This window comes from Bubalus kerabau, chromosome 17 (assembly GCF_029407905.1).
Source record: "Bubalus kerabau isolate K-KA32 ecotype Philippines breed swamp buffalo chromosome 17, PCC_UOA_SB_1v2, whole genome shotgun sequence".
NCBI lineage: Eukaryota > Metazoa > Chordata > Mammalia > Artiodactyla > Bovidae > Bubalus > Bubalus kerabau.
Genome location: NC_073640.1, coordinates 39,203,376 through 39,228,988, shown reverse-complemented (window position 1 = coordinate 39,228,988; position 25,613 = coordinate 39,203,376). Strand labels below are relative to the sequence as shown.

Genomic DNA, 25,613 nt, shown 5'->3' with positions numbered 1-25,613 from the left:
GCATTACAAATTCAGTAGGGAAGGAGCTCATGGAGATTGCAATCCAATCAGGCCAAAGATTCATAGTGATTCCTCCCCTTCTTTGCCAAGACCCTCCCCACTAGAGACATGAAGAGCAAAATGACCAGAAAACTGACTTTGTGTAAATTCTTCCTCCAGGTAGAGAATGAGCAGAAAAGTTAAAAATGACTGACTTACTTGTTATAGGCCTTCCATAGTTTCAGCATCTTACAAGTATTAATTTATGTAGTCAGTATCATCTCCATTTTACAGATAAATTCAAGCACAGACAGATTAAATAACTCCCCCATGGGACTTCCCGGTGGTCCAGTGGCTAAGACTCTGTGTTCCCAATGCAGGGGGCCCAGGTCAGGGAACTAGGGAACTAGATTCCCCATGCTGCAACTGAGAGTTTGCATGCTGCATACAACTAAACATCTCAAGTGCCACAATTAAGACCTGGCACAGTCAATAAATAAATAATTTAAAAATAAGTACTCAATCCCAGACAGAATCCATGCCCTTACCCTTATTCTACACTATCTGCAGAAATAAGGTAGTGTATCCTGCCATCAGCCTAACAACAACAACAAATCAACAGCAAGAATTAGTTCAGTTGGACCATGCAGCTATTTTGCATCCCATCCCTCCACCCCCAGGGCGCATTGGCGGGGTCTGGAGGCAATTTTGGTTGTTACAGCTGGCAGTGTTACTTAGCTTCTAGCAGTTAAGACCAGGGATGCTGCTAAATGTCATAGAGCGCAGAGGACATCCCCATAATCCCCATAGAAATTATCCAGCCCCAAATGTAAATTAAGCAGCAGACTAAAATAATAGTGAACTTCCAAGAAACACTCCAACTTACATGATGACGGCGGTGGTGGTGGTGGTGCGCTGATACCTCCAGTGTCACTTTGGTGGAGAGCTTCCTGTGGGTGGAGTCCCAGGCATGGACAAGAAAACTTAGCTCTGGACGATGAAGGTGTACAGGCCGTCTGACTGTAAGCACGCCATCTGTGTGCACTTTGAATCGGGTGTCGTCAGAAACATAGACTGTCCTTGGTAGGCCAGCACATCCTTCAAAACTCACTGCAGGGCGTAAATGACAGTGATTAGAAAACTGGGGAGATGAATCGGCATTCCTTTTCTAGAAACTGAACTTCATTCACCCACTAAAAGTCTAACTCACACAAAACAGGCACAAGGAAAACAAACCGGAGTCTGGTGACAAACGGCAAAGACGAGAAAGTAGCAGGTGCCATCTCCACAAGCCCAGGGCGATTTAACTGTGGTGACTCTTTTCTCATCCACTTGGGGACTGAGAATGATAACCTGCCTAGAAAGTAACCTCCTTTTCAGTAACAAAAAAGGGCCTCTCCTTCAGATGACTCTTGATTATGTGAAAAATAACTGAGACAGAATACCTATTGAGTCCCAAAGTTACAGACTGAGGTACAATGAGATCCTATGGATTAACGACATTTAAATAAACAGTGTAGGGACTTCCCTGGCAGTCCAGCAGTTAAACAATCTGACTTCCAATGCAGGGGACGCAGGTTCAATCCCTGGTTGGGAACCTAAGATCCCACATGCCGCAGGGTAACTAAGCCCACAGCTACTGAGCCCGTGTGCCTCAACAAAGAGCCCATGCAGCCAAAATTAAAAATAAATAGATAAATAAGCAAACAGTTTATATTTCAATAAACAGTGGCAGATAACAAGAGGAAGCCAGCAGGACATAATGGTTAAGAGTAAGGGCTTGGGCAAATTTTTTAACCTCAGTCTCTTCATCGGGCTTCCCTGTGCCTCAGCTGGTCAAGAATGCACCTGCAGTGTGGGACACCTGGGTTTGATTCCTGGGTTGGGAAGATCCCCTGGAGAAGGAAACAGCTAACCACTCAAGTATTCTGACCTGGAGAATTCCATGGACAGAGGAACCTGGCAGACTACAGTCCAAGGGGTCGAAAAGAGTCAGACACGATTGAGTGACTTTCACTTTCTTTTCTTCATCTTCAAAATGAGGATAATCATAGTGCTCACTCTTCAAACATGGTCTTATTTACTGTCAAGGGCAGGGCTCAAGTCCCAGCTCTGCTTATTAGCTCTGAGACCTTGGGCACATCACTGAATCTCTCGGTGCTCCAGTTTACCCATCTGGAGAATGAAGGTATTTGACAACAACTACTTCCTAGGATTGTTTTAAGATACACAGAACAGTGCTTGGCACATACTAGACACTTCATTTATTTAGTATTCCACAAAAGACATTGATAATGGCAGATATTCATTTAGAACTGATTATATGCTTACTTTCTGAAGCATTGAGAAGTAATGCCTGCTTGCAATCTGAGACCACCCAGTGGAGAAGCTCATCACTGTCAGGGGAGACAGTGAAGATTTCACAGGAAAATCTTCAACCTGATCATACAGTGCAGTGAGACAAATGCAAAAGACAGAAGACTACTTGGATGAGGGAACTTAGGATCAGTGGCTTAGAGACAAAGCTACTTAAAACTTTACAGTCGTTAAAGTATTAAAACTTAAAAAGTATTAATACCCAATGCTGGAGAAGCTGTGGTGAAAAGTGTCTGCATTACACACCAGAGTCTCAAAGGACTCATTTAACAAGTTTCCATCAAATAATTTGTCAGACATTGTGCTGGGCAGTAAGGACAAAATTGTGAACAGACAGGCAAGGCACCTGCTTCCATTGAGCTTATACTATATTGTGAAAGAGATGGACACACAACAAAACTGAATCTCAGGTAGTGACAAATGCTAGACATAAAGGAATTTAAAAAGAGGATAATATAAGAGTGATGGGAGTTGGGCGGGGAAGAGTGATGGAGAAGAAGTATGGGGAGTGTATAACTTTTACTGGATGGTGAAAGCTGGCCTCTCTGAAGTTGTAGGTGTCTGAGCTGAGACCTGAAGGAGTCAGCCTTATAGAGATCTTGGCTCAAGAGCCTTCCAGGCAGAAGGAACAGTCGATGAAAGTTCCTTCAGGGAAACTCAAGTCTATTCTCCCTTTCAAATAATTATCTCTCATTCCTCCAGTGCAATTTTTAGTTTTTCCAAGAGATCTTTTATTTAAAAAAGGTTCTGTACTTTTGCCTATTTTACATGGCTAAACTAAGCACAGCATAGACACTTCTACAACGACATGGATCAGGTCTCTGCCAGAAAGCCCTCAAGTCGGTTATGGTGTCTGGGCTGCAGTTTTCATTTGTTCCACTAGGGGCCACCATTGCCAACTTTTCTGTCACCAACAGCCCCACCCTTGCTAGAGAAAATAAGACCTTGGTCGCTAAGAGTCGGACAGGACTGAGTGACTTCACTTTCACTTTTTACTTTCATGCATTGGAGAAGGAAATGGCAACCCACTCCAGTATTCCTGCCTGGAGAATCCCAGGGACAGAGGAGCCTAATGGGCTGCTGTCTATGGGGTCGCACAGAGTTGGACACGACTGAAGCGACTTAGCAGCAGCAGCAGCAGGGGGCAGGAGGATAAGCACCACGATTATTCCCATTCTGTAGATGAAGAAACTGAGGCTCACAGAGGTTAAGACATTTGTTTGATCCCTATAACTAGTGAACAGCAGAGTTGGGATGGCTCTTAATATGAGTAACCTAGTTTCAATCACTCCCTGAACCCTCCTTTGCCAGTTTGTTAAAAAAAAAAAATCAAAACCATGTCACATGCCTACCCTCACCTTTTAGTCTGGTTCTACAACTGATTTCCCAAATTTGAAGGGGTTGGGGAGGGGTGAGCATGGCAAGGATTTTTAAAAATGACAGGAAGAGTTTGACAAGAAGAGCCTCAGAGTCTGTGACTGGAATGATTATATAAACCCAGATTTTTTCATGTTCTTGCAGAGTGACCTTACACGAAATGTGTAACTTCTCTGGGCTTCAGTTTTTTCTACTGGCACCTGAAGGATACCACTGACTGAGCCCACCTCTTCAGGGTTTTGTGAGATTAAACAAGACAGTGAATGTGATCACAACGTTCTCCCAACCACACCCCAGCAGAAACAATGGGGCCACTGGGTTGTGTTTGGGGGGCTGGCCATATAATCAGGGAACAAGAGCCGCCCTCATTTTCCACACTGAATTCTGTTCCTCAGCTGGCCCAGACCTGGGCAGTGAGAGCTGGGACAAGCATGATTGGACTTGCCAAGCGTGGCAGCCTGAAAAAATGAAAATGGTTTTGCAAATAACTTAATGCAAGGCTCTTAACCTGCTGTGGGGCATCTTGGCTTAATGGTGGCTAAGCCCTGCCCTGTGAGAAGTGACAGAAGCAGTGAACGCGCCACAGGCAGGCCCAACCTGAATTTCCAGGTGCTCATTAAGGCCCATTATCTTTCTGTGCAACCTGAGCCTCTGAGCTGATTAGCCAGAAATTACAGAAAAGACTGAGGGGATCTCCAGTTCTGAGAAGGCTCTGGGAAGCTGGCTTCAACCCTGGCAAGGGCTGGACAGTGCCTCAGACCCACAGGGAACACTAACGCCAGCATGTAGGGGGAAACAAGACTGGCAAACTGTAGAAACCAGAAGATCAGTATATGAAGATGGGTATATTTGAACAGTTCTTTAAAGAAAAAAAAAAGGTGTTATTTTTTCTGTCTGCACTGCACGACACGTCTTAGTTCCGTGACCAGGGATTGAACTCTCGCTCCTTGCAGTGGAAGCGTCTCAGCCACTGGACTGCCAGGGAAGTCCTACTTGAACATTTCTAAAATAAAAAGTTAAATAAAAAAGACAGCAAAGAACTAAGTATTAAATCAGCATGTTGTCCTTTCCTAAACCAGTCATTTGGTCACTTGGTTTCAAAACTAGATCCTAATGACAAGAGCCAAGAACCCACTGGCCATCTCTAAATGGGAAGATCTTTTCACCACAATAACATCATCATCACCATCAAAAACTAGATTCAACAGCTTCAACTACCTTTTATTCAGTATTTTCTTAATATCTAAACATGTGAGAACATTGTGTGTTAGGTTCTCCTCTAAGCACTTCACAAATACTAACTCATTTAATCCCAGAACTCTGTGAAGTTGCTGTCATCAGTGTCCCCTTTTTATAGACAGGGAAACTGAGGCAGTTACTAAGTGGCAGAGCCTAGACTGGGACTTAGGTACGTCTGAGAGCTCACAATCCTGACCACTCTGCCTCTCTACAAGTCAGACTCTTGTCCTGTGCTCCTTATGTCTGTTAGGGGAAGCACACGGACTGAAACCGCCCACCCTGGCCAGGCACCATAGTAACCATCTTCATGAGTTGTTTTATGACAGGAGATCCTGATAAAGAATAGGGAACTAATAAGCCACCACCAACCGGAAGAGTTCAGGAAATGTCAAAAGGAGACGCTGCGTGTCCGTCCACTTCCCAGAATCCCTCTCGCTAGCATCCATCTTGGCTGAGCGATGCATGTGCCACCAGGAAAGATTCTGAATTAGAATGATCGGCCAAAGAGCACCCGGAAACTAATCCCATCACCATAAAACCCGAGACTGTGAGCCACGTAGCAGAGCAGTTCTCCTGGGTTCCCTTACCCTACTGCTCTCCAGCCGGGTGCCCTTTGCCAATAAAATCTCTTGCTTTGTCAGCACATGTGTGTCCTCAGACAATTCATTCCTGAGCATTAGACAAGAGCCCAGTTTCGGGCCCTGGAAGGGGTCCGCCTTCCTGCAACATGTCCAGTTTTCTGATTGAACCCCCATCCCAGGCCATCTTGTGGTGTAGGCATCACCAGTCCCATTTTCTTTGCCCTGAATTAAAGGCTGGTGGGCAGAGGGGCCAGGCTGTCTGATCCCAGAATGAGTGTTCTTCACTCCTCTTCCCATTTGCAATATGGGGATGGAATACTTCTTATGGGGGGGGGGGGGGGGGGCGCCGCGCGCAGGTAGAAAAAAGACATTCCAGAGCAGTTGGAATTCTACGCAGCAGCAGGTTGACAGTAATTTGAGTGGAAGTGGAGGGAAGGTTGAAAGAGGTACAGATCAGATCAGATCAGTCGTTCAGTTGTGTCCGACTCTTTGCGACCCCATGATTCGAAGCACACCAGGCCTCCCTGTCCATCACCAACTCTCGGAGTTCACTCAGATTCACGTCCATCAAGTCAGTGCATCCTCTGTCGTCCCCTTCTCCTCTTGCCCCCAATCCCTCCCAGCATCAGAGTCTTTTCCAATGAGTCAACTCTTCGCATGAAGTGGCCAAAGTACTGGAGTTGCAGCTTTAGCATCATTCCTTCCAAAGAAATCCCAGGGCTCATCTCCTTCAGAATGGACTGGTTGGATCTCCTTGCAGTCCAAGGGACTCTCAAGAGTCTTCTCCAACACCACAGTTCAAAAGCATCAATCCTTTGGCACTCAGCCTTCTTCACAGTCCAACTCTCACATCTATACATGACCACAGGAAAAACCATAGCCTTGACTAGACAGACCTTTGTTGGCAAAGTAATGTCTCTGCTTTTGAATATGCTATCTAGGTTGGTCATAACTTTCCTTCCAAGGAGTAAGCGTCTTTTAATTTCATGGCTGCAGTCACCATCTGCAGTGATTTTGGAGCCCAGAAAAATAAAGTCTGACACTGTTTCCCCATCTATTTCCCATGAAGTGATGGGACCAGATGCCATGATCTTCGTTTTCTGAATGTTGAGCTTTAAGCCAACTTTTTCACTCTCCTCTTTCACCTTCATCAAGAAGCTTTTTAGTTCCTCTTCACTTTCTGCCATAAGGGTGGTATCATCTGCATATCTGAGGTTATTGATATTTCTCCCAGCAATCTTGATTCCAGCTTGTGTTTCTTCCAGTCCAGCGTTTCTCATGATGTACTCTGCATATAAGTTAAATAAGCAGGGTGACAATATACAGCCTTGACGAACTCCTTTTCCTATTTGGAAGCAGTCTGTTGTTCCATGTCCAGTTCTAACTGTTGCTTCCTGACCTGCATACAGATTTCTCAAGAGGCAGGTCAGGTGGTCTGGTATTCCCATCTCTTTCAGAATTTTCCACAGTGTATTGTTATCCACACAGTCAAAGGCTTTGGCCAAGTCAATAAAGCAGAAATAGATGTTTTTCTGGACCTCTCTTGCTTTTTCCATGATCCAGTGGATGTTGGCAATTTGATCTCTGGTTCCTCTGCCTTTTCGAAAACCAGCTTGAACATCAGGAAGTTCACGGTTCACATATTGCTGAAGCCTGGCTTGGAGAATTTTAAGCATTACTCTACTAGCGTGTGAGATGAGTACAATTCTGTGGTAGTTTGAGCATTCTTTGGCATTGCCTTTCTTTAGGATTGGAATGAAAACTGACCTTTTCCAGTCCTGTGGCCACTGCTGTGTTTTCCAAATTTGCTGGCATATTGAATGCAGCACTTTCACAGCATCATCTTTCAGGATTTGGAATAGCTCGACTGGAATTCCATCACCTCCTCTAGCTTTGTTCGTAGTGATGCTTTCTAAGGCCCACTTGACTTCACATTCCAGGATGTCTGGCTCTAGGTCAGTGATCACACCATCGTGATTATCTGGGTCTTGAAGATCTTTTTTGTACAGTTCTTCTGTGTATTCTTGCCATCTCTTCTTAATATCTTCTGCTTCTGTTCGGTCCATACCATTTCTGTCCTTTATCGAGCCCATCTTTACATGAAATGTTCCTTTGGTATCTCTGATTTTCTTGAAGAGATCTCTAGTCTTTCCCATTCTGTTGTTTTCCTCTATTTCTTTGCATTGATCGCTGAAGAAGCGATCTCTTCTTGTTATTCTTTGGAACTCTGCTTATTCTCTTCTTATCTCTTCTTGTTATTCTTTGGAACTCTGCATTCAGATGTTCATATCTTTCCTTTTCTCCTTTGCTTTTCACTTCTCTTCTTTTCACAGCTATTTTTAAGGCCTCCCCAGACAGCCATTTTGTTTTTTTGCATTTCTTTTCCATGGGGATGGTCTTGATCCCTGTCTCCCATACAATGTCACGAACCTCATTCCATAGTTCATCAGGCACTCTATCTATCAGATCTAGGCCCTTAAATCTATTTCTCACTTCCATTGTATAATCATAAGGGATTTGATTTAGGTCATACCTGAATTGTCTAGTGGTTTTCGCTACTTTCTTCAATGGAAAGAGGTACAGTTGGAGGCAGTTTTTAAAAACGTAACTTCCTGAAACATTTTTGTATTGTATGGTATGTTACAATTACAGTGAGTCACTTTTTAAAATGACAAAGAGAAGAGTGAGGTAACAAGTGCCTTTAGGGATTTCCCTCATCGTCCACTGGCTAGACTCTGTGCTTCCGTGCAAGAATTTGCAAGCCACAACAAAAGATCCCACAACTAAGACCTGGTGCAGCCACGCAGCCAAACAAATAAAATATTTATATATGTGTATGTTCTAAAAAGCATCTTCAGAACACTGTGACTCCTGTAAGTTGTCATTCGTCTTACAAGTGCCCCATTTTCTTGCGTATTTGGCAGAAGCAGTAGCTTAATCAGAGAAGGCAATGGCACCCCACTCCAGTACTCTTGCCTGGAAAATCCCATGGACGGAGGAGCCTGGTAGGCTGCTGTCCATGGGGTCGCTAAAAGTCGGACAGGACTGAGCGACTTCACTTTCGCTTTTCACTTTCCTACATTGGAGAAGGAAATGGCAACCCACTCCAGTGTTCTTGCCTGGAGAATCCCAGGGACGGGGGAGCCTGGTGAGCTGCCGTCTCTGGGGTCACACAGAGTCGGACACGACTGAAGTGACTTAGCATTAGCATTAGTAGCTTAATCTGAGGACCCTGGGAAGAGATGCCTGAAATCCAAATACAAATGAAACCCAAATCCATGAAAAGCTTTGTAGTCCTAGGGCAGCAACATTCTTTGCTTGGAATTGTGTCGTGCCACAAACAGTCTTGCCTGAAGGCTCCCGTTTCTTCTCTCACCCCCGTCCAACTGGAATGTGAATGGGTAGGAACAAGATAGTCTCCAAAGCCTCCATATATTTTAGGGAGATGTAAGGACCGGGCCTGCCATCAGATTCAGCTACGCATAGTTATTTGGTAAGGAGCGGGATCACCTGGTCTCTCAGAAGCAACTATCTGCAAGAGGGGTTTTCCCCACAACACACACAAAAAAGTGCCTTCTGGGATGGCTCCTTCTCCGCAGGAGGCATTTTCCATGGCTAACACCAAAGAACACTGCATTTGTTTTTATATCAGGGACCACTGGAACAAAGCATCAAATGAGAAAATTTTACACGCGACCTCAAGGGCAAGATCACAAGCCTTCTGAGGCTCTTGGAAATCCTGGGGGCCACACTGCCATTGTGCACCCCCAAACCAAGGGTTTCGGATTCTAACTTAAATACTCAAGATAAGGAACAAGAAGTCTTACTTGATGGACGAAAGGAACCCTGGGAGACCAGACATGTACTGTCTGGCTGGGCAGGCGTTCACTTCTCTAGAGAGCCACAGTGTTTCCAACTCCAACCACAAAGCCCTAAATCTCCATGGGTACCACCACCTAGAAAGTTCCTTTCTAGGCTCCATTTCCCTTGATGGACTGGGTGACTGGAATGTCTTCCTTTGGTGGGTGTTCATGAAATTACTAGCCATTCCAGGTTCAGTAGGCATCCGTGCTCAGCAGAAAATGTAATTCAATGTTTAAAAAAATGGGAGAGAAAGGATGAGGAGGCCTCCAGTTTGTCCACACTCGGGCAATGTTGCACCAGGAAGACTATCTTTTAGCCCCGATAAATCTCCAGTATGTGTGCCCACTTGTTACTGAGAATTACGGGCAGTAACACCACCTAACAACCTGACTAGACATAGCAGCCTTGGTGGGTAGAGTCCAGCTGCCCCAGCTTCTAAATGAGGAAGTGGGCTCAGAAGTCTCAGTGAACAGACGTGGCCAAGCCACCTAGCTATGAAGTGGCAGGGCCTGTGGTCTGACGCCCCATCAGGACTTACCCACCAGGCAGCCTGCCTCCTGCTTTGATGAGCCATTTGTGAGACTGGTTGCTAGCCGAATGGCCACAGGGAAGTGAGTTCACAAGACAGAATGGGACAGGTGGAGGGGAACCAGAATAAAAACAGCCAAGTTTCCCTGTCCCTATCTCCACAAGACACACACTCAGCCCCTCTCTCCTCGAATGAAAGATGAAAGTGACACCTTGGAAATCCAGTGCCGGGGCCTCGGAAAAACATAAGGACAACCAGACAGGCAAAGGAGGGAGTTTTAAAGATTCAAGAATGTTCTGCCTTAGGTCACTGCATTACATAAGTTGAAATAAGTCGGAGTTCCTTTGATGGGCCAACTTAACTCCCAGACATTTTTTCTGGTTAAGATAAGCAGCTTGGAATATCACGTTGCACAAGCACAACTCGTAGGTGTGTCCACAAGAGCCTGTGCATTTTGCTCCCTGAGGGTGCTCTCGGCAGGGGCACCGGCAGCCCATCAAATTGGCAGCCCATCAAATCGCCCTTGTCCACAGGCAGCTCCCGTGGATCCCACGGATGGGAAATTTTATTTTTAATACTTATTTGTTTGACTGTGCTAGATCTGTGGTGTTTGGGATCTTCAAAGGAAGTTTATTTTCATGAAGCTTATCGAGTTGTTTCTCCTGGCCTCCCAGCATGTTGTTGCCCAGAACAAATTATAAGTGGTCTCTGTCTTCATTTAACTCACACCCTAAAAACAGAGGTCAACAATGGGAACTGCCTTGGAGGGAGGTAAGGAACAAAGTCTCCTCCTGTCTGTTTCCATCCAAACAGACTGGGGTGGAGGGGGCAACAGCGTGCAGAGAAAATGGTGAGGCTGCGGTGGAAGGACAAGTTATCCCAGAGCCCTGTGAAGATGTGCCCACAGGATAAAGGGGTGATCATCACCCTGGATCTCCCCCTCTTTTTTAAAGATGTATGTATTTATTTCTTTATTTTAGGCTGTGCTGGGTCTTCATGGCTGCATGTGGGCTTTCTCTAGGTTCAGTGAGCCAAGACTACTCTCCAGTTGGGGTGTGTGGGCTTCTCACTGTGGTGGCTTCTCCTGTTGCAGAACGCTCAAGCTTTTGGAGTTGAGGCATGGGACTTCAGTAGTTGTGGCTCCCAGGCTCTAGAGCACAGGCTCAGTACTTCTGGCACACGGGTTTAGTTGCTCTGTGGCATCTTCCCAGACCAGGGATTGAACCCATGTTCCCTGCATTGGCAGGTGGATTCTTAACCACTGGACCACCAGGGAAGTCCTCCACCTTTGTTTTAAGGTTACACTCATGCGGCCTGGGTCACTCCAGCAAGGCATGTTTGCTCCCAGATTGTGTTTCTGCTTGGGCTAACGCAGAACATTCTCAGACAGCAAACACCATGGATGCTGATCACAATCAGCACAGTGAAAAATGTCACAAACAGCACTTCCACAGTTGGGTACAAGCCAGTGCAAATATTTTTATGGTTTTACATTTGTGTGAACAGGATCAACCACAGTAGGGTCAAACCCCAGCTTTGCTTTTTTAGGTGCTACGGTAGACAAGTCACTTCAACCTCCCTCCTTAAGTATCATTTTCCCCTTTCCGTAGAAGGAGGCAGCTTCATTTCCTTCAAGGGATTGCTTCAAGGATTCTTTCTTCAACAGATATTTACAGAGCCTTTACTTGTTGCCAAGCATCATTCTAAGGCCTGGGAAATACAGCAGTGAACAAAGCACGCATCCTGTCCTCATGGGGCTTTCATTCCAGTGGGGAAGAGATAATTAACAAATAGAATGAAAAGTGTTAATAGAGAAAAACAAATAGGTAAGGGGGTTCCAAGCTTCTTTGCAGCAGCAGGGCTGGAGGGGACAATTAAATGCATTTAGGGAAGGCTCAAAAAGAGGCATTTGAGGGACTTCCCTGGCAGTCCAGTGGGTAAGATTTTGTGCGTCCACTGAAAAGGGCATGGGCTGATCCCTGGTCGGGGAACTAAGATCCCACATGCCACAAAGGTGTGGCCAAAAAATAAACTAAATAACAATTAACACACACACAATATTCCACTGTATGGCTACAAGAACATGAATAATCTTCCCTGGTGGCTCAAAGGGCAAAGAATCTCCCTGCAATGCAGGAGACCCAGGTTTGATCCCTGGGTCAGGAAGATCCCCCGGAGAAGGAAATGGCAACCTACTCCGGTATTCTTGCCTCGGAAATTCCATGGACAGAGGAACCTCGTAGGCTACAGTCCCTGGGGTCGCAACGAGTTGGACATAACTGAGTGACTAACACATATACAACAACAGGAATAATAAAATAATTTAGGGAAAAAAAGGAGGGGGAGCATTTGAAGAGATGGCCCCAGCTTCTGGCTGCGTGCCAGACCCAGGGACCAAGCCACAGAGCAAGGGGCAGTAGGTGGCCTGCTCAGCACAGCATACCCACTGTCGCTGGGCTCTGTTCCAGGGCTGAAGACCCATGTAGTGATCCCTGCCTTCCCAGAGCTCATGTCCTAGTAGAATGAGAGGAACACTAGCACATGGGTCCCACACAGGCCTGGGAGGGGCGTTGGCTCTGTCCCTCCAGTTTAGAAGGAACAGGGGGCTTCCCCAGACCACCTGCCCTCAAGATCAGGGCCAGAAAAGAATTCAGTTTGAAATCCTTTGCCTTTCTGGGCCTGTCCTGGACAGTTCAAAAACAAACCCATTGATAAAAACCTCACCCTGTTCAATCATCATCTTCCTGCCTAGATGGGGGAGAGGCTCTGGTGTCTCAACTGGAGAAGCAGGGGTTGCTTCTCTGCTCAAGTCTGAGTCCAAGGCCTTGGCTTCAGTTTCCAGGGTGGACACTAACTGCCAAGGAATCTCACTGCCATTCATTTTAAAAAGGGAGGCAGGTGAACCCCACTATTAAAGAAGGAGCTGGCCGCCTGCCCACTGCAGAGGTGCAGAGGGACCTCTTTGCTGTCACAGGGAGGAGGGAAACTGGTTTGGTTTCATCCAAGAGAACGAGAAGCCCTCTGGCTTACACACTTAAATTGGAGGAGTTTTATTATCCAGCTTCTGGCTGCCAGTTAAATACACAAACACCCGACCTGTCTGCCTGAATAGAGGTGCTAATTGATTATTCCCACTGGCTGCAACCAGGAAACATTCCTGTGGCCAGGTTGGGCAACTTCAGGAACTGTTTGCTTATTGATTAGAAAGAAAAGACTTCCACCCACACCACAGAATCTGCCCACTTTTCCTTTCTGTTGGGCTCCCAGAGGCCAGGGAGCGCCCTTCTCCCTTCACCTTCTGCTGACTCCTCAGGGGAAGGGGCGGCTGGCATTCCTGGGCTGGGGGACTGGCTCCTAGGTCCCCATGCACCAGGAAGGGGTCTCCAGTTCTTGGCTGCCCACTTACGAAATAAAGCACTTTGACCAAAATACCCCAACCTCATCTCCATCTGGGGTCTAGTGTAAAGTGCCCTGCACAGAGACTATCCTCATCAATTCAGTTGCTCAGTAGTGTCTGATCTCTTTGCAACCCCATGGACTGCAGCAGACCAGACTTCTCTGTCCTTCACTATCTCCCAGAGCTTGCTCAAACTCACATCTGTTGAGTCTATTTGATTCCATCCAACCATCTTTTCCTCTGTCGCCCTCTTCTCCTCCTGCCTTCAATCTTTCCCAGCATCAGGGTCTTTTCCAATGAGTCAGCTCTTAGCATCAGGTGATCTATCCTAGAGACTACCCCAGCATGCTTCTTAAAAATACCCAGGCTTGGGCTATGACAGGCAAACTGATCCCTGAGGCTAAAGGATATTGAATTTTAAACCTTTCCCCCAGACACTTGGAGCAGGCACTTGGTGGAGAATGGTCCTACAAAGGCTTCCCCAGGGAGAGACAAAAGGCAGAAATAACACAACAACCAATGAGGGAAGTTATCACTCAGGTTTTAATGACAAAGGCTCAGAGATGTTAAGTGACTCTCCCAAGGTCACACAGCAATAAGCAGCAGAGCTGGGATTCAAATCCAGGTCTGGCTGGTCCCAAGACCCATAGTAGGGACCCTGACATTGTTCTGCTTCTCCAGCAGAACAAATTGTCTAAGGTAGCTCAACTCTGTGAATATATAGAAAAGCCATTGTATCCTCCTACACTTTAAAAGAGGGGAATGTTAAGATGTGTGAATTATATCTCAGAGCTATTACCAAAAAAACTAAAGAGAGGAGAAAAAAAAAAAGAGAGAGCCAAAAGCACAAAGCATTCATGAACCCAACCACGCAGAAGCCGCTTTTTAAACGCTCTGTTCTGTGTCCTTCAGATCCTGGTCCACCCCTCTCCTGATTCGCTTACTTAACCCTGATATCCATCCTATGATATTCTCTGTTTTTCTAAAATTAGAGTATGAACACTACTATATTTTTAAACATCTTTTTTCCCCATTTTCTTCTTTCTCCCCATTTTCCCATTAAAAAAAAAAACCAACTATATAGTTATTAGGATGGAGAAAATATGGTATAGCTACTCATCAATAGAAAGGGACAAAATACAATAGCATAGGGACTTCCCTTGTGGTCCAGCAGCTAAGCCTCCATGCTCCCAATGCAGGGAGCCCAGATTTGATCCCTGGCCAGGGAACCAGATCCCACGTGCCACAACTAAGGGGTTGCACATCACAACTAGAGATACTGCATGCTGCAACTGGAGGGGTTCACATGCAGCAACTAAGACCCAGTGTGGCCAAATAAATATTTTTAAAAGATTTAATAGCATAGATAAACCTTAAAGGTGTTATGCTAAATTAAAGAAAATGACAAAAGACTACCAGTCATGGAGATAGGCTTCAGTTAGTCTGGAGCAGGGTTCTAGAAATTCTAGGAAACCAGAGATTCATTGGAAAAGACCCTGATGCTGGGAAAAATTGAAGGCAGGAGAAAGGGATGACAGAAGTGGATGAGTTGGCATCACCAGCTCGACAGACATGAGTTTGAGCAAGCTCTGGGAGTTGGTGATGGACAGGGAAGCCTAACATGCTGCAGTCCATGGGGTTGCAAAGAGTCGGACACAACTGGCAACTTAGCACGCATGCACGAAAGAGTATTCTAAAACTAGGCTATGCAGCTACCACACAGCTGCGTACATTTATAAATATGACCTGGCTGTATGCAGTGGGTAAACTTTATGGTATGTAAATTACATCTCAATGAACCTGTTAAAATATAGTTATTACTAAGATTTCCTTTGAGGAGGACCCCATGAGTTCGAGTCCCAGGGTTCAAAAAAGACACAAACCCATTCATCTAAAAACACAAGGTCAAAGTGATGAAAAAGTGGGGAAGGAAAAGAGGCCATAAATCATTCTTAATGAATAATAATTAGAAGAGTAAATATTCCACATAATGACAGTCATTATGTGCGGGCACTGCACTGAGCGCTTCACAAACACTGACTCCTAAACTGCTAGGAAGCAGGTGGGGTTTTTTTAATCCCCTTCATCCTGATGAGCCCCTGAGGCCCAGAAAGGCTTGAGTCACCTGTTCAAGGTCGGAGAGCCAGTCAGTCTATGAAGCGAGAGTCACACACCCAGGACCAGCCAAGGCTGGTTGAACCACTGGGCTAAAACTGCTCTGCCCTGAAGGAGAGAGGCTTCAGGGGAAGGTGACTGCCAGATGAGATGGGTCCAAACCCACGCTGGGCACAAAGGCAGGTTGCTGTATATGGATATAACCCAGATAGATGTTTCCAGTCTGGGGGCAGCATTTCCCCAGCACTAATGGATGTGGAAACATGCTGACACCAGCACGGAGCTCCAGATTTTGAATCATTCAGTAAGTCATGAACAAGGTCCAGAAACCTCTTATCCAACACAAAGAATGAATATGAGGCTTGTACCATTTCCAGCTGTGGGCTGTGCTGGAAAAGCTTGGGCCCTCTGCATCTGACATTTGGAGCAGAACTCCCCAAGCACAGCTGGACACCAAAGCTGCACAAGTCAGGCATTTCCCACAGAGTCTCCAGGTCACATGCACTTGCAGATGACTCCAAAACAAGTGCTCACTTGTCCAAGAGCACTTACAAGAGGAGGCTTTCTCTTTTTCAATGGAGGCCAGCATCGTTTTTCCTCATCAAGAACAAATAAGCATTGATGGGAAAGGCCATTGCTTCCAAGAGCGTTTGCCTGATCTGCTCAGCTGGCTCTGGAGGTGAATGCTTGGCCCCCACGTGCGCAGGCTCCTGGGAAAGAAGCCACACAACCATTCCCTTCCCTCCGAGTCCCAGGGAAAAGCATAAATGTCTCAGGCCAGGGAGCTCACCCCAAGACTTCCAAGTAGGCAAGACAACAAAAAGAAGAAAATTACATGAAGACTCCCCAGGCCACAGGTCCCACATGAAAGCATGTGTTGGGCACAGCCGGGGTCCCGGGGCTAATTCTCAGGATACACTTGCTGCCACAAGGCCCTGTGGCCCCTGCCCCAGCAGTGCTTCTCACACTTTATTTTTCTGGTCGCGGTTCTTACAAGATTCAGTGGTTTCTCTACCTGGCTTCTTCCCACTTTCCAATCAACAATTGGAAACTTGCACACATGCAGAATGACGTATGTACAAGGTTATTTTCACTAAGGCATTGTTTGTACTAGCAAAACATGGCAGAGAACTCAAGCATCCGTCAAAGGAGGGTTAAACTGTGGAATTTTCTTACAATGAAATCTGATGTGGCTCTAAAACGAATGAGAAGGTTCCTGATGCACTGCTGTGAATGTACTTTAAGACATTAATGTGATAAAGTGAAAGTGAAGTCGCTCAGTCATGTCCGACTCTTAGCGACCCCATGGATTGCAGCCCACGGGGCTCCTCCATCCATGGGATTCTCCAGGCAAGAGTACTGGAGTGGGGTGCCATTGCCTTCTCCGTGATAAAAGCAAGGTGCAAACCAGTGCAGGGGGATTAAGAATACAGGTTCACCTTTCCTTGTATTTGCATCTCAGAAAAATAACTGAGATAACCAGTCTAGGGGAGGGGCTGTTGTTGGACCCAAAGAGGATCGGGTGGGGGTAGAAATTTTTCCTGTATGATTTTTTATATTGGTTGACTTTCCAGCCAGAAATGTATTATCCGTTCAAAAGTTTAAAAAATAAAACCAAAAACCTCACAGGGAGCACAGGCAAATTGCTCACTATTTACTTTGTAGGAAAACATTAATTTTTGCAATTATTCAGAGGACCTCGATCCCTCTGAGAATCTCAGCAACCCAAGATGCAGGAGACTATAGGAAGGGCTCAGTGGGAGTGGTGAGAAAGAGCAGGGATGACCCACACATGACTGGAGAAGGAAGAGGTGCTGCGGGGGAAATGATCAGCTGGTCTAGGAAGAACTAAGTCAGGTGATGGATACTCTCTGGGGTTTGTCAGGAAGACGAGTGCTCAGGCAAGTCCCTTTCATTCATTCATTCAGGGTTAATTTACTCATTGGTGACACAGAGGCTGAAGTGTAAGAAGTAGTGCTCGAAGGCTGTGTTGAACAGCGTGGCTAGTAGAATCAGTATGACTTTTTTCAGAGGGCATCCAGACTACATGTATAGATGTCACATGCTCACATCCTCTCATCCAGCAGAGCCCACACACAGGACCTCATCCCACAGAGGGACCCACACATGTGCATGAGACAGATACACAAGGAACCTCACCATGGTAGCAAAACATGGAAACAGCATCAATAGCAGCCTGATGAAATAAACAATGGCCAACCACTCAATCCGTTCCAATCCCAAAGATAGGCAATGCCAAAGAATGCTCAAACTACCACACAATTGCACTCATCTCACACGCTACTCACAGCTCAGTTGGTAAAGAATCCACCTGCAATGCAGGAGACTCCGGTTTGATTCCTAGGTCAGGAAGATCTGCCGGAGAAGGGATAGGCTACCCGCTCCAGTATTCTTGGGCTTCCCTTGTGGTTCAGGTGGTAAAGAATATGCCTGCAATGCAGGAGACCTGGGTTCGAGTCCTGGGTCGCAGAGATTCCCTGGAGAAGGGAAAGGCTGCCCACTCCAGTATTCTGGCCTGGAGAATCCCATGGATTGTATAGTTCATGGGGTCACAAAGAGTCAAACACGACTGAGTGAGCTTCACTTTCACATGCTAGTAAAGTAATGCTCAAAATTCTCCAAGCCAGGCTTCAACAGTACGTGAACCATGAGCTTCCAGATGTTTAAGTTGGATTTAGGAAAGGCAGAGGAACCAGAAATCAAATTGCCAACATTTGGATCATCGAAACAAGTTGGATCATCGAAAAAGCAAGAGAGTTTCAGAAAAACATCTATTTCTGCTTTATCGATTATGCCAAAGCCTTTGACTGTGTGGACCACAACAAACTCTGGAAAATTCTTCAAGATATGGGAATACAGATCACCTGACTTGCCTCCTAAGAAATCTGTATGCAGGTCAGAAAGCAACAGTTAGAACTGGACATGGAACAACAGACTGGTTCCAAATAGGAAAAGGAGTACGTCAAGGCTGTATACTGTCACCCTGCTTATTTAACTTATATGCAGAGTACATCATGAGAAACGCTGGGCTGGAGGAAGCACAAGCTGGAATCAAGACTGCCAGGAGAAATATCAATAACCTCAGATATGCAGATGACACCACCCTTATGGCAGAAAGTGAAGAGGAACTCAAAAGCCTCTTGATGAAAGTGAAAGAGGAGAGTGAAAAAGTTGGCTTAAAGCTCAACATTCAGAAAACTAAGATCATGGCATCTGGTCCCATCACTTCATGGCAAATAGAGTGGTAAGCAGTGGAAACAGTTTTTGTTTTCTGTTTTTATTTTCAGTGGAAACAGACTTTATTTTCTTGGGCTCCAAAATCACTGCAGATGGTGATTGCAGCCATGAAATTAAAAGACGCTTGCTCCTTGGAAGAAAAGTTATGACCAACGTAGACAGCATATTAAAAAGTAGAGACATTACTTTGCCAATAAAGGTCCGTGTAGTCAAAGCTATGGTTTTTCCAATAGTTATGTATGGATGTGAGAGTTGGACTATAAGCAAAGCTGAGCCCAGAAGAATTGATGCTTTTGAATTGTGGTGTTGGAGAAGACTCTTGAGAGTCCGTTGGATTAAAAGGAGATCCAATCAGTCCATCCTAAAGGAAATCAGTTCTGAATATTCATTGGAAGGACGAATGCTGAAGATGAAACTCCAATACTTCGGCCACCTGATGCAAAGAACTGAGTCATTGGAAAAGACCCTGATGCTGGGAAAGATTGAAGACAGGAGGAGAAGGGGACGACAGAGGATGAGATGGTTGGATGGCATCACCAACTCAATGACATGAGTTTGAGTAAACTCCGGGAGTTGGCAATGGACAGGGAGGCCTGGCACGCTGCAGTCCATGGAGTCGCAAAGAGTCGGACACGACTGAGTGACTGAACTGAACTGAACCACTCAATAGGAAACACTGCAGAAATTTTAAAGAACAAGGTAGCCACTAAAAACAATCAAGTAAATCTACATGTAATAACATGAGAGGAATCTGTCTGTAAAGAAAAGTCAAGAAGCAAAATAATATGGTAGAGAAATGTTTAGAACATCTTTCAAAGGATACAAGAAACTGGTACCACTGGAGAAGGGGGCGGCAGTGGATAAGATGGTTGTTGTGTATCACTGACTCAATGGACACGAGTTTGAGCAAACTCAGAGAGAGAATGAAAGACAGGGAAGCCTGGAGTGCTGCTGTTCACGGGGTTGCAGAGTCGGACATAACTTGGCGACTGAACAACCACCACCACCACTGGTTGTCTCGGGGGATGAACTGCTGGTGGAGGAAGTAAAAGATGGGAGGGCTGCTAGCCTTTATATTCTTCTGTACCACTGGAATTGCTTCATGTTTGCTTTCCCATCATCACATAAACAGACATTTTTCTTTTCTTTGAACTGAAGGAGGGAAGGTGTTAGGTCGACTGACTTCAACGGGAAAGCCCTGCACTCAGGCTCCCCAAACCCCTAATGCTGACTTCAGTTACATTATCCGAAACAAGACACCCAGGATAGGGGAGGCCATCTGGTCCCACTCTAGTCGATTCTATTTGCGGTTTGCTAAGTACACTTCTCTGGGTTACAATCTAATGGTCTAAATTACGACTGCTGTTTTTTCTCCCAAGAGTCATGCTTTAAGAGGGACATTGACCTGTGGAACTGGTCCAGAGGAAAAGGGGCACAGAGGGTAAGTGGCAGAGGGACAGACTGGTCCTAAGATCCACAGGGCAGTCCTTCTAGAAGGGTTGGTGATGGTGGCACCAGAGGGCAAGATAAGGGCCAGCGTAGAGTAGGATTAGTGAGGCCACCTGAGAAGAGAAGGAAATGTTTTTGCTAAGAGCTGACCCCAAACACAGAAGGGGGCTGCCAGCCTCCCATACCCTGATGGCTTCCTCGGGTGCAGCTTCTACATGGGCTGAGGTTCTGTGTATAAGCCTGAAGTTAGAAGAAGATGGCAACCCACTCCAGTGTTGGAGAATCCAACTGGAAAATCCCAAGGACGGAGGAGCCTGGTAGGCTACAGTCCATGGTGTCACAAAGAGTCAGACATGACTGAGTGACTTGACTTCCCTTCATAGATCTAGATTTTAATCTCATCTTTGCCTCGAGCCATGTGACTTCAGCTTCCTCTTTCTAAAGAATGGTCCCTATGCATGGGCTCTTTGGACAAGATAAGAGTTCTTATCAAGAGCTCAGCAGAGCCTTCTTTGTTCATGTTATATCAATAGATTTATGGAACTAGAAACTTCTGCAGCTGTCTGAGGTCACCCTGCTGGAGAGACAGGGCCACCAAGGAGGTAGAGTCTGGGATGCTCTCACGAAACCAAAACCCTATCAGTGCCTCCCTCTGGCCCATCCACACCCGCGCTCCTGCTGTGGGGTGTGGTGGTCCCTTGCCTGTGGGCAGGCTCTAAACCAGACTGATGGGAGGTCAATCTGCTCCCATCCTTCCTTCCAACCTTTCAGGCCCAGAGGGAGCCGTATCATATCTGAAAGTGAAAGTCACTCAGTCATGTCCTACTCTACGACCCAGGTCAGAATACAAAAGTGGGTAGCCTTTCCTTCCTCCAGGGGGTTTTCTCAACCCAGGGATCAAACCCAGGTCTCCCACACTGCAGGTAGATTCTTTATCACCTGAGCTATCAGAGAAGCCATCATATCTGAGGTTACTAATATCTCAGTAACCTCAGATATACAGATGACACCACCCTTATGGCAGAAAGCAAAGAGGAATTCAAGAGCCACTTGATGAAAGTGAGAGAGTGAAAAAGCTGGCTTAATACTCAACATTCAAAAAACGAAGACCATGGCATCCAGTCCCATCACTTCATGGGAAATAGATGAGGAAACAATGGAAACCTGTGAAAGACTTTATTTTTGGGGGCTCCAAGATCACTGCCGAGGATGACTGCAGCCATAAAATTAAAAGACCCTTGCTCCTTGGAAGAGAAGCTGTAACCAACCTAGACAGCATATTAAAAAGCAAAGACATTACTTTGACAGCAAAGGTCCATGTAGTCAAAGCTATGGTTTTTCCAATAGTCATGTATGGATGTGAGAATTGGACTATAAAGAAAGCTGAGTGCCGAAGAATTGATGCTTTTGAACTGTGGTGTTGGAGAAGACTCTTGAGAGTTCCTTGGACTGCAAGGAGATCAAACCAGCCCATCCTAAAGAGATCAGTCCTGGATGTTCATTGGAAGGACTGATGTTGAAGCAATACTTTGGCCACCTGATGTGAAGAACTGATTCACTGGAAAAGACCCTGATGCTGGGGAAGATTGAATGTGGGAGAAGAAGGGGACAACAGAGGATGAGATGGTTGGATGGCATCACTGACTCAAAAGACATTAGTTTGAGCAAGCTCAGGGAGTTGGTGATGGACAGGGAAGCCTAGCATGCTGCAAACCATGGGGTCACAGAATCAAACACAACTGAGCGACTGACCTGAACTGAACTGGAGCAACGTCCACCCCTTTGCAGGCCACCTGGGAACCTCTCTGTGGCCATGAGAAGTTTCTCATGTCACTGTTCTGCTCAGTCTGATGCCCTCCCTGAGGACTTAGCAGTGAGCACCTGTGACTTAAGCCAAGGTTCCAGGTCTGTGAATGGGTGTCAGAGAAAATGCGAGCCCCTGGAATTAGAGTGGAGACATGGAGACCTACAGAATGCTCCATGGTCTTCGATAAAGGGGCCCTACACTAGACATGCTTAGGGTTTAACATCATGGATGCTGGGAGGGAGGAGGAGAGAATGAAAGGGCTCAACCAAGGCCACAATGACTGGCTGCTTCCAATGCCTCCCAACCCCACTGATCTGAGCACCAGGTGATAAATTCACTTCAAACCTCTAAACCTTGAGTCCTGTGAATAATAGAAACAAAGCACATGTGATGAGCAGGGGGATTAAAATGGGGCATGAGAGACACATCAAACACCCGAGTCTTTGCTTCCCATAGACCCGCTTCATTTCTTGACACCTGAATTATTGCTTGTGTAAGTGTTCAGTCGTGTCCGACTCTTTGTGATCCTATGGACTATAGCCCACAAGGCTCCTCTGTCCATGGGATTTTCTAAGCAAGATATGGAAGTGGATTGCCATTTCCTTCTCCAGGGGACCTTCCCAACCCAGCAACTGAACCCACGTCTCCTTCATTGCAGGCAGATTCTTTACCGCTGAGCTACTGGGAAGCACCCTGGACAATTGCAGTAGCCTCCAGATTGTCTTCCCAATTCTTGCCCATGTCCCCAAAGCCTCTTCTCTGCACAGAAGTCCCAGTGAGCTTGTTAAAATCTCAGGTAGATCCTTACGTGCCTCTGCTCTCCTCACAGCCCTCCAGAGATGGGCCTCTCTCCTTTCCTTCCCTCACAGGTCACCCCCCTGCCCCCAGCACTCCCTCCTCATCCTTCTTCCCTGCTTCACTCATTTGGTATATCCTCCCAGTAGAATGTAAGTTCCATGAGGGCAGGGGTTTTGCCTGCCTCTAAAATGCCATTTCATCACTGTATGTGTGTGTGCATGCTAAGTTGCTTCAGTCATATCTAACTCTTTGCGACCCTATGGACTGTAGCCCACTGACTGAGGCACCTGCGGTCAGCCCCAAGAGAAGAGAGGAAAGGATGCTCACTGAGCCAGAAATACCCACACAACTTCACGAGTCTTTGCAGGCAGATTAGGACTCTAATCATTCCATGCTATAGTTACCACCAAGTGATCAGCAAGTGACCAGTTACCAGCAAGGCATGAGAAGCACCATGGAGACCCTCAGTCAGTCCTCACACCCTGGCAGGCAGGTACTGTGGCCTCATTTTACAGGTGAATAAACCAAGACAAGATTTACACAGGTGAAGTGACTCGCCCAAGGTCACAGAGCCAGCAGACAGGCAGAGCTGGAAACTGAACTCGGGCCAGCTTACCCTGAAGCTGTCACCTCCACCCCGCCCTGCCCCTCTGATGTGCTCTGTCGCTATGTCTCCTCCCTGGTTGTCTCTGCCTTTTCTCTCCATGCACAAAGCCACCGAAAGGCAGTGTCGTGTTCCAGATGGGAGCACTTTGTTCCCGAGACAGCCATTGGGCATCTCATTAAACCTGCAGTGCAGGTGGAAGGCTAAAGTGCTGACAGGCAGGCATCTGAAAAGTGTGCAGACATCTGAAAAGACCCTTTTAGATGAGGTCTTTGGGGAGTTTCCATGGCACAGGAACTGGCTCTGAGAGCTGCAAATAAAGCTGGCTCAATACCCCGGCTGGTAATGGGGCTCGCTGGCCCCAGCAAAAGCTGAGCATCCACTGGCCATCCCCGAAGGCCTTAACTTGCTTAAACGAGAGCACCACCTTTGGGTGTTAATTCCCAGAGAACTTCCTGCTTTCCAACATAAAGGAGGTAGAACTAGCATGCCAGGACTGGGGGGAAAAGCCCTCCCTCAGTCAGTCAAGCCCACAGGAGGACTGGGCATTAACTAAAACCCATATGACAGGGCTAAGGCATATCACTCATGCCAGCTTTCATACTTCCCCTCTCATTCTTAATGCGCCATTTCTGCTGACTGGGCAGGAGGTTGGAGAACCTGTCGGGCTACAGCTTTCTCTTCTAAACACCCTTTTAAGCCATTAGCTTAGGCTCATCTGGAAAGTCTGCCTGCCTGCCTTTTGATTACACAATATCTCAAACTTATCTGAGTATCCATTTTCCTGGGCAGGTAGGTGGCTATGGCTTCCTGGAATCCCTTCTGTTTATGTGAAGCCTGTGAACCAAGGTTCTTCAGAGAGCAGGGTGGTGCGGACCCACCCAGCAGCTCAAGGTTGGTGACTAACAGCTCATAGCAGCAGCTGTCCTCCCACCAAGAGCTTTCTGTTTCACCAATGATCTTATTTTCTCCCCCTTGGCATTTTATGTTCAAACTGAGATATTAATTCACATAAAGTTTCACCAACTCAAAGTATACAATTTCAGTGGTTCTTTGTTATTCCCTATGTTGTACAACCAGCACCACTGTTTAATTTCCAGAACATTTCCATCATCCCAAAAGGAAGCCATGTACCCATCAGCAGTTAGCCCCAATTCCTCTCTTCCCCTGGCCCCTGGTAACCACTCGTCTGTTTTCTATCCCTATGGATTTGCCTCTTCTGGACATTTCATCTGAATGGAATCATACAATATATGGCCTTTTGTATCTGGCTTCTTTCACTTGTATTTTAAATTCATTCATGTCACAGTGTGTATTAATATTTCATTCCTTTTTTGTGGCTGAATAGTATCCTGTTGTATGGATATACCATGTTTTGCTTACCCACTTACTGGCAGATGAACATTTGGGTTGTCTTCACTTTTTGGCTACTCTGAATAATGCAATAAACAGTTTTGTGTAGACATATATTTTTAAGGCTCTTGAGTATATACCTAGGAGTGGAGTTGCTGGATTATATGGTAACTATGTTCAACTTTTTGAGGAAACGTCAGACGGTTTTCCACAGCAGCTGCACAATTTTACATTCCCACCAGCAGTGTATGAAGGTCCTAATTCCTCCATATCCTCCAAACACCTGTCATTTTCGGTTTGCTTTTAGGGGTGTTATCTCACTGTGACTTTGCTAATGACCTTTTTTAAAAATTTATTTTTTATTGAAGTATAGTTGAATAAAATGACTTTTTCTTTTTTTTTTTTTTATTTGACCAGGGATCGAACACAAGCCCTCATCAGTAAAAGCATAGAGTCCTGACCACTTGACCACCAGGGAATTCCCACTAATGACCTTTTAACGGAACATCTTACTTCCTAACAAATATTTCTTTGAGTATTATCACCTAACAAATACTATTTTGAAGGCAATCGTGGCTAAAGCCTTTGGTGGTCGTCGTAGTCGTAAGAATACTAACAACAGCTACTGCTACTACCATGAACACCGACACTTTCCGTAGCACATCCTGTGTGGCCAGGCTCATTATACTAGACATTGTATCCTCACAATAACTGGATGAACTGAGTGGTATTGTTTTTTCCATTTCACAGATGGAAAAACTGAGGGCAGAGGGGTTGAGCAGTTTGCTCAGGGTCACATAGCTTACCAGCCACTTGTATGAACCTGGAATCTGAGCATAAGCAGTCTGGCCCCAGAGCTCTGGAGCACTGCTTTCAGGTATGACTTT

General features: G+C 46.0%; 1 protein-coding gene across 3 annotated transcripts in view; it reads right to left on the bottom strand.

Annotated features, from left to right (window-relative positions):
- Positions 1 to 25,613, bottom strand: part of CDH1 (cadherin 1) — a 73,818-nt gene that overhangs the window by 22,659 nt on the left and 25,546 nt on the right. For 2 of the 3 annotated variants that reach the window (XM_055554259.1, XM_055554261.1), the window contains one exon: positions 866 to 1,089. In XM_055554259.1, the coding sequence (XP_055410234.1) occupies positions 866 to 1,089 (224 nt within the window). Of the gene's footprint in view, positions 1 to 865; positions 1,090 to 2,310; positions 2,330 to 25,613 lie in introns of those variants that run through there. The other variant, XM_055554260.1, reaches the window with a different exon arrangement.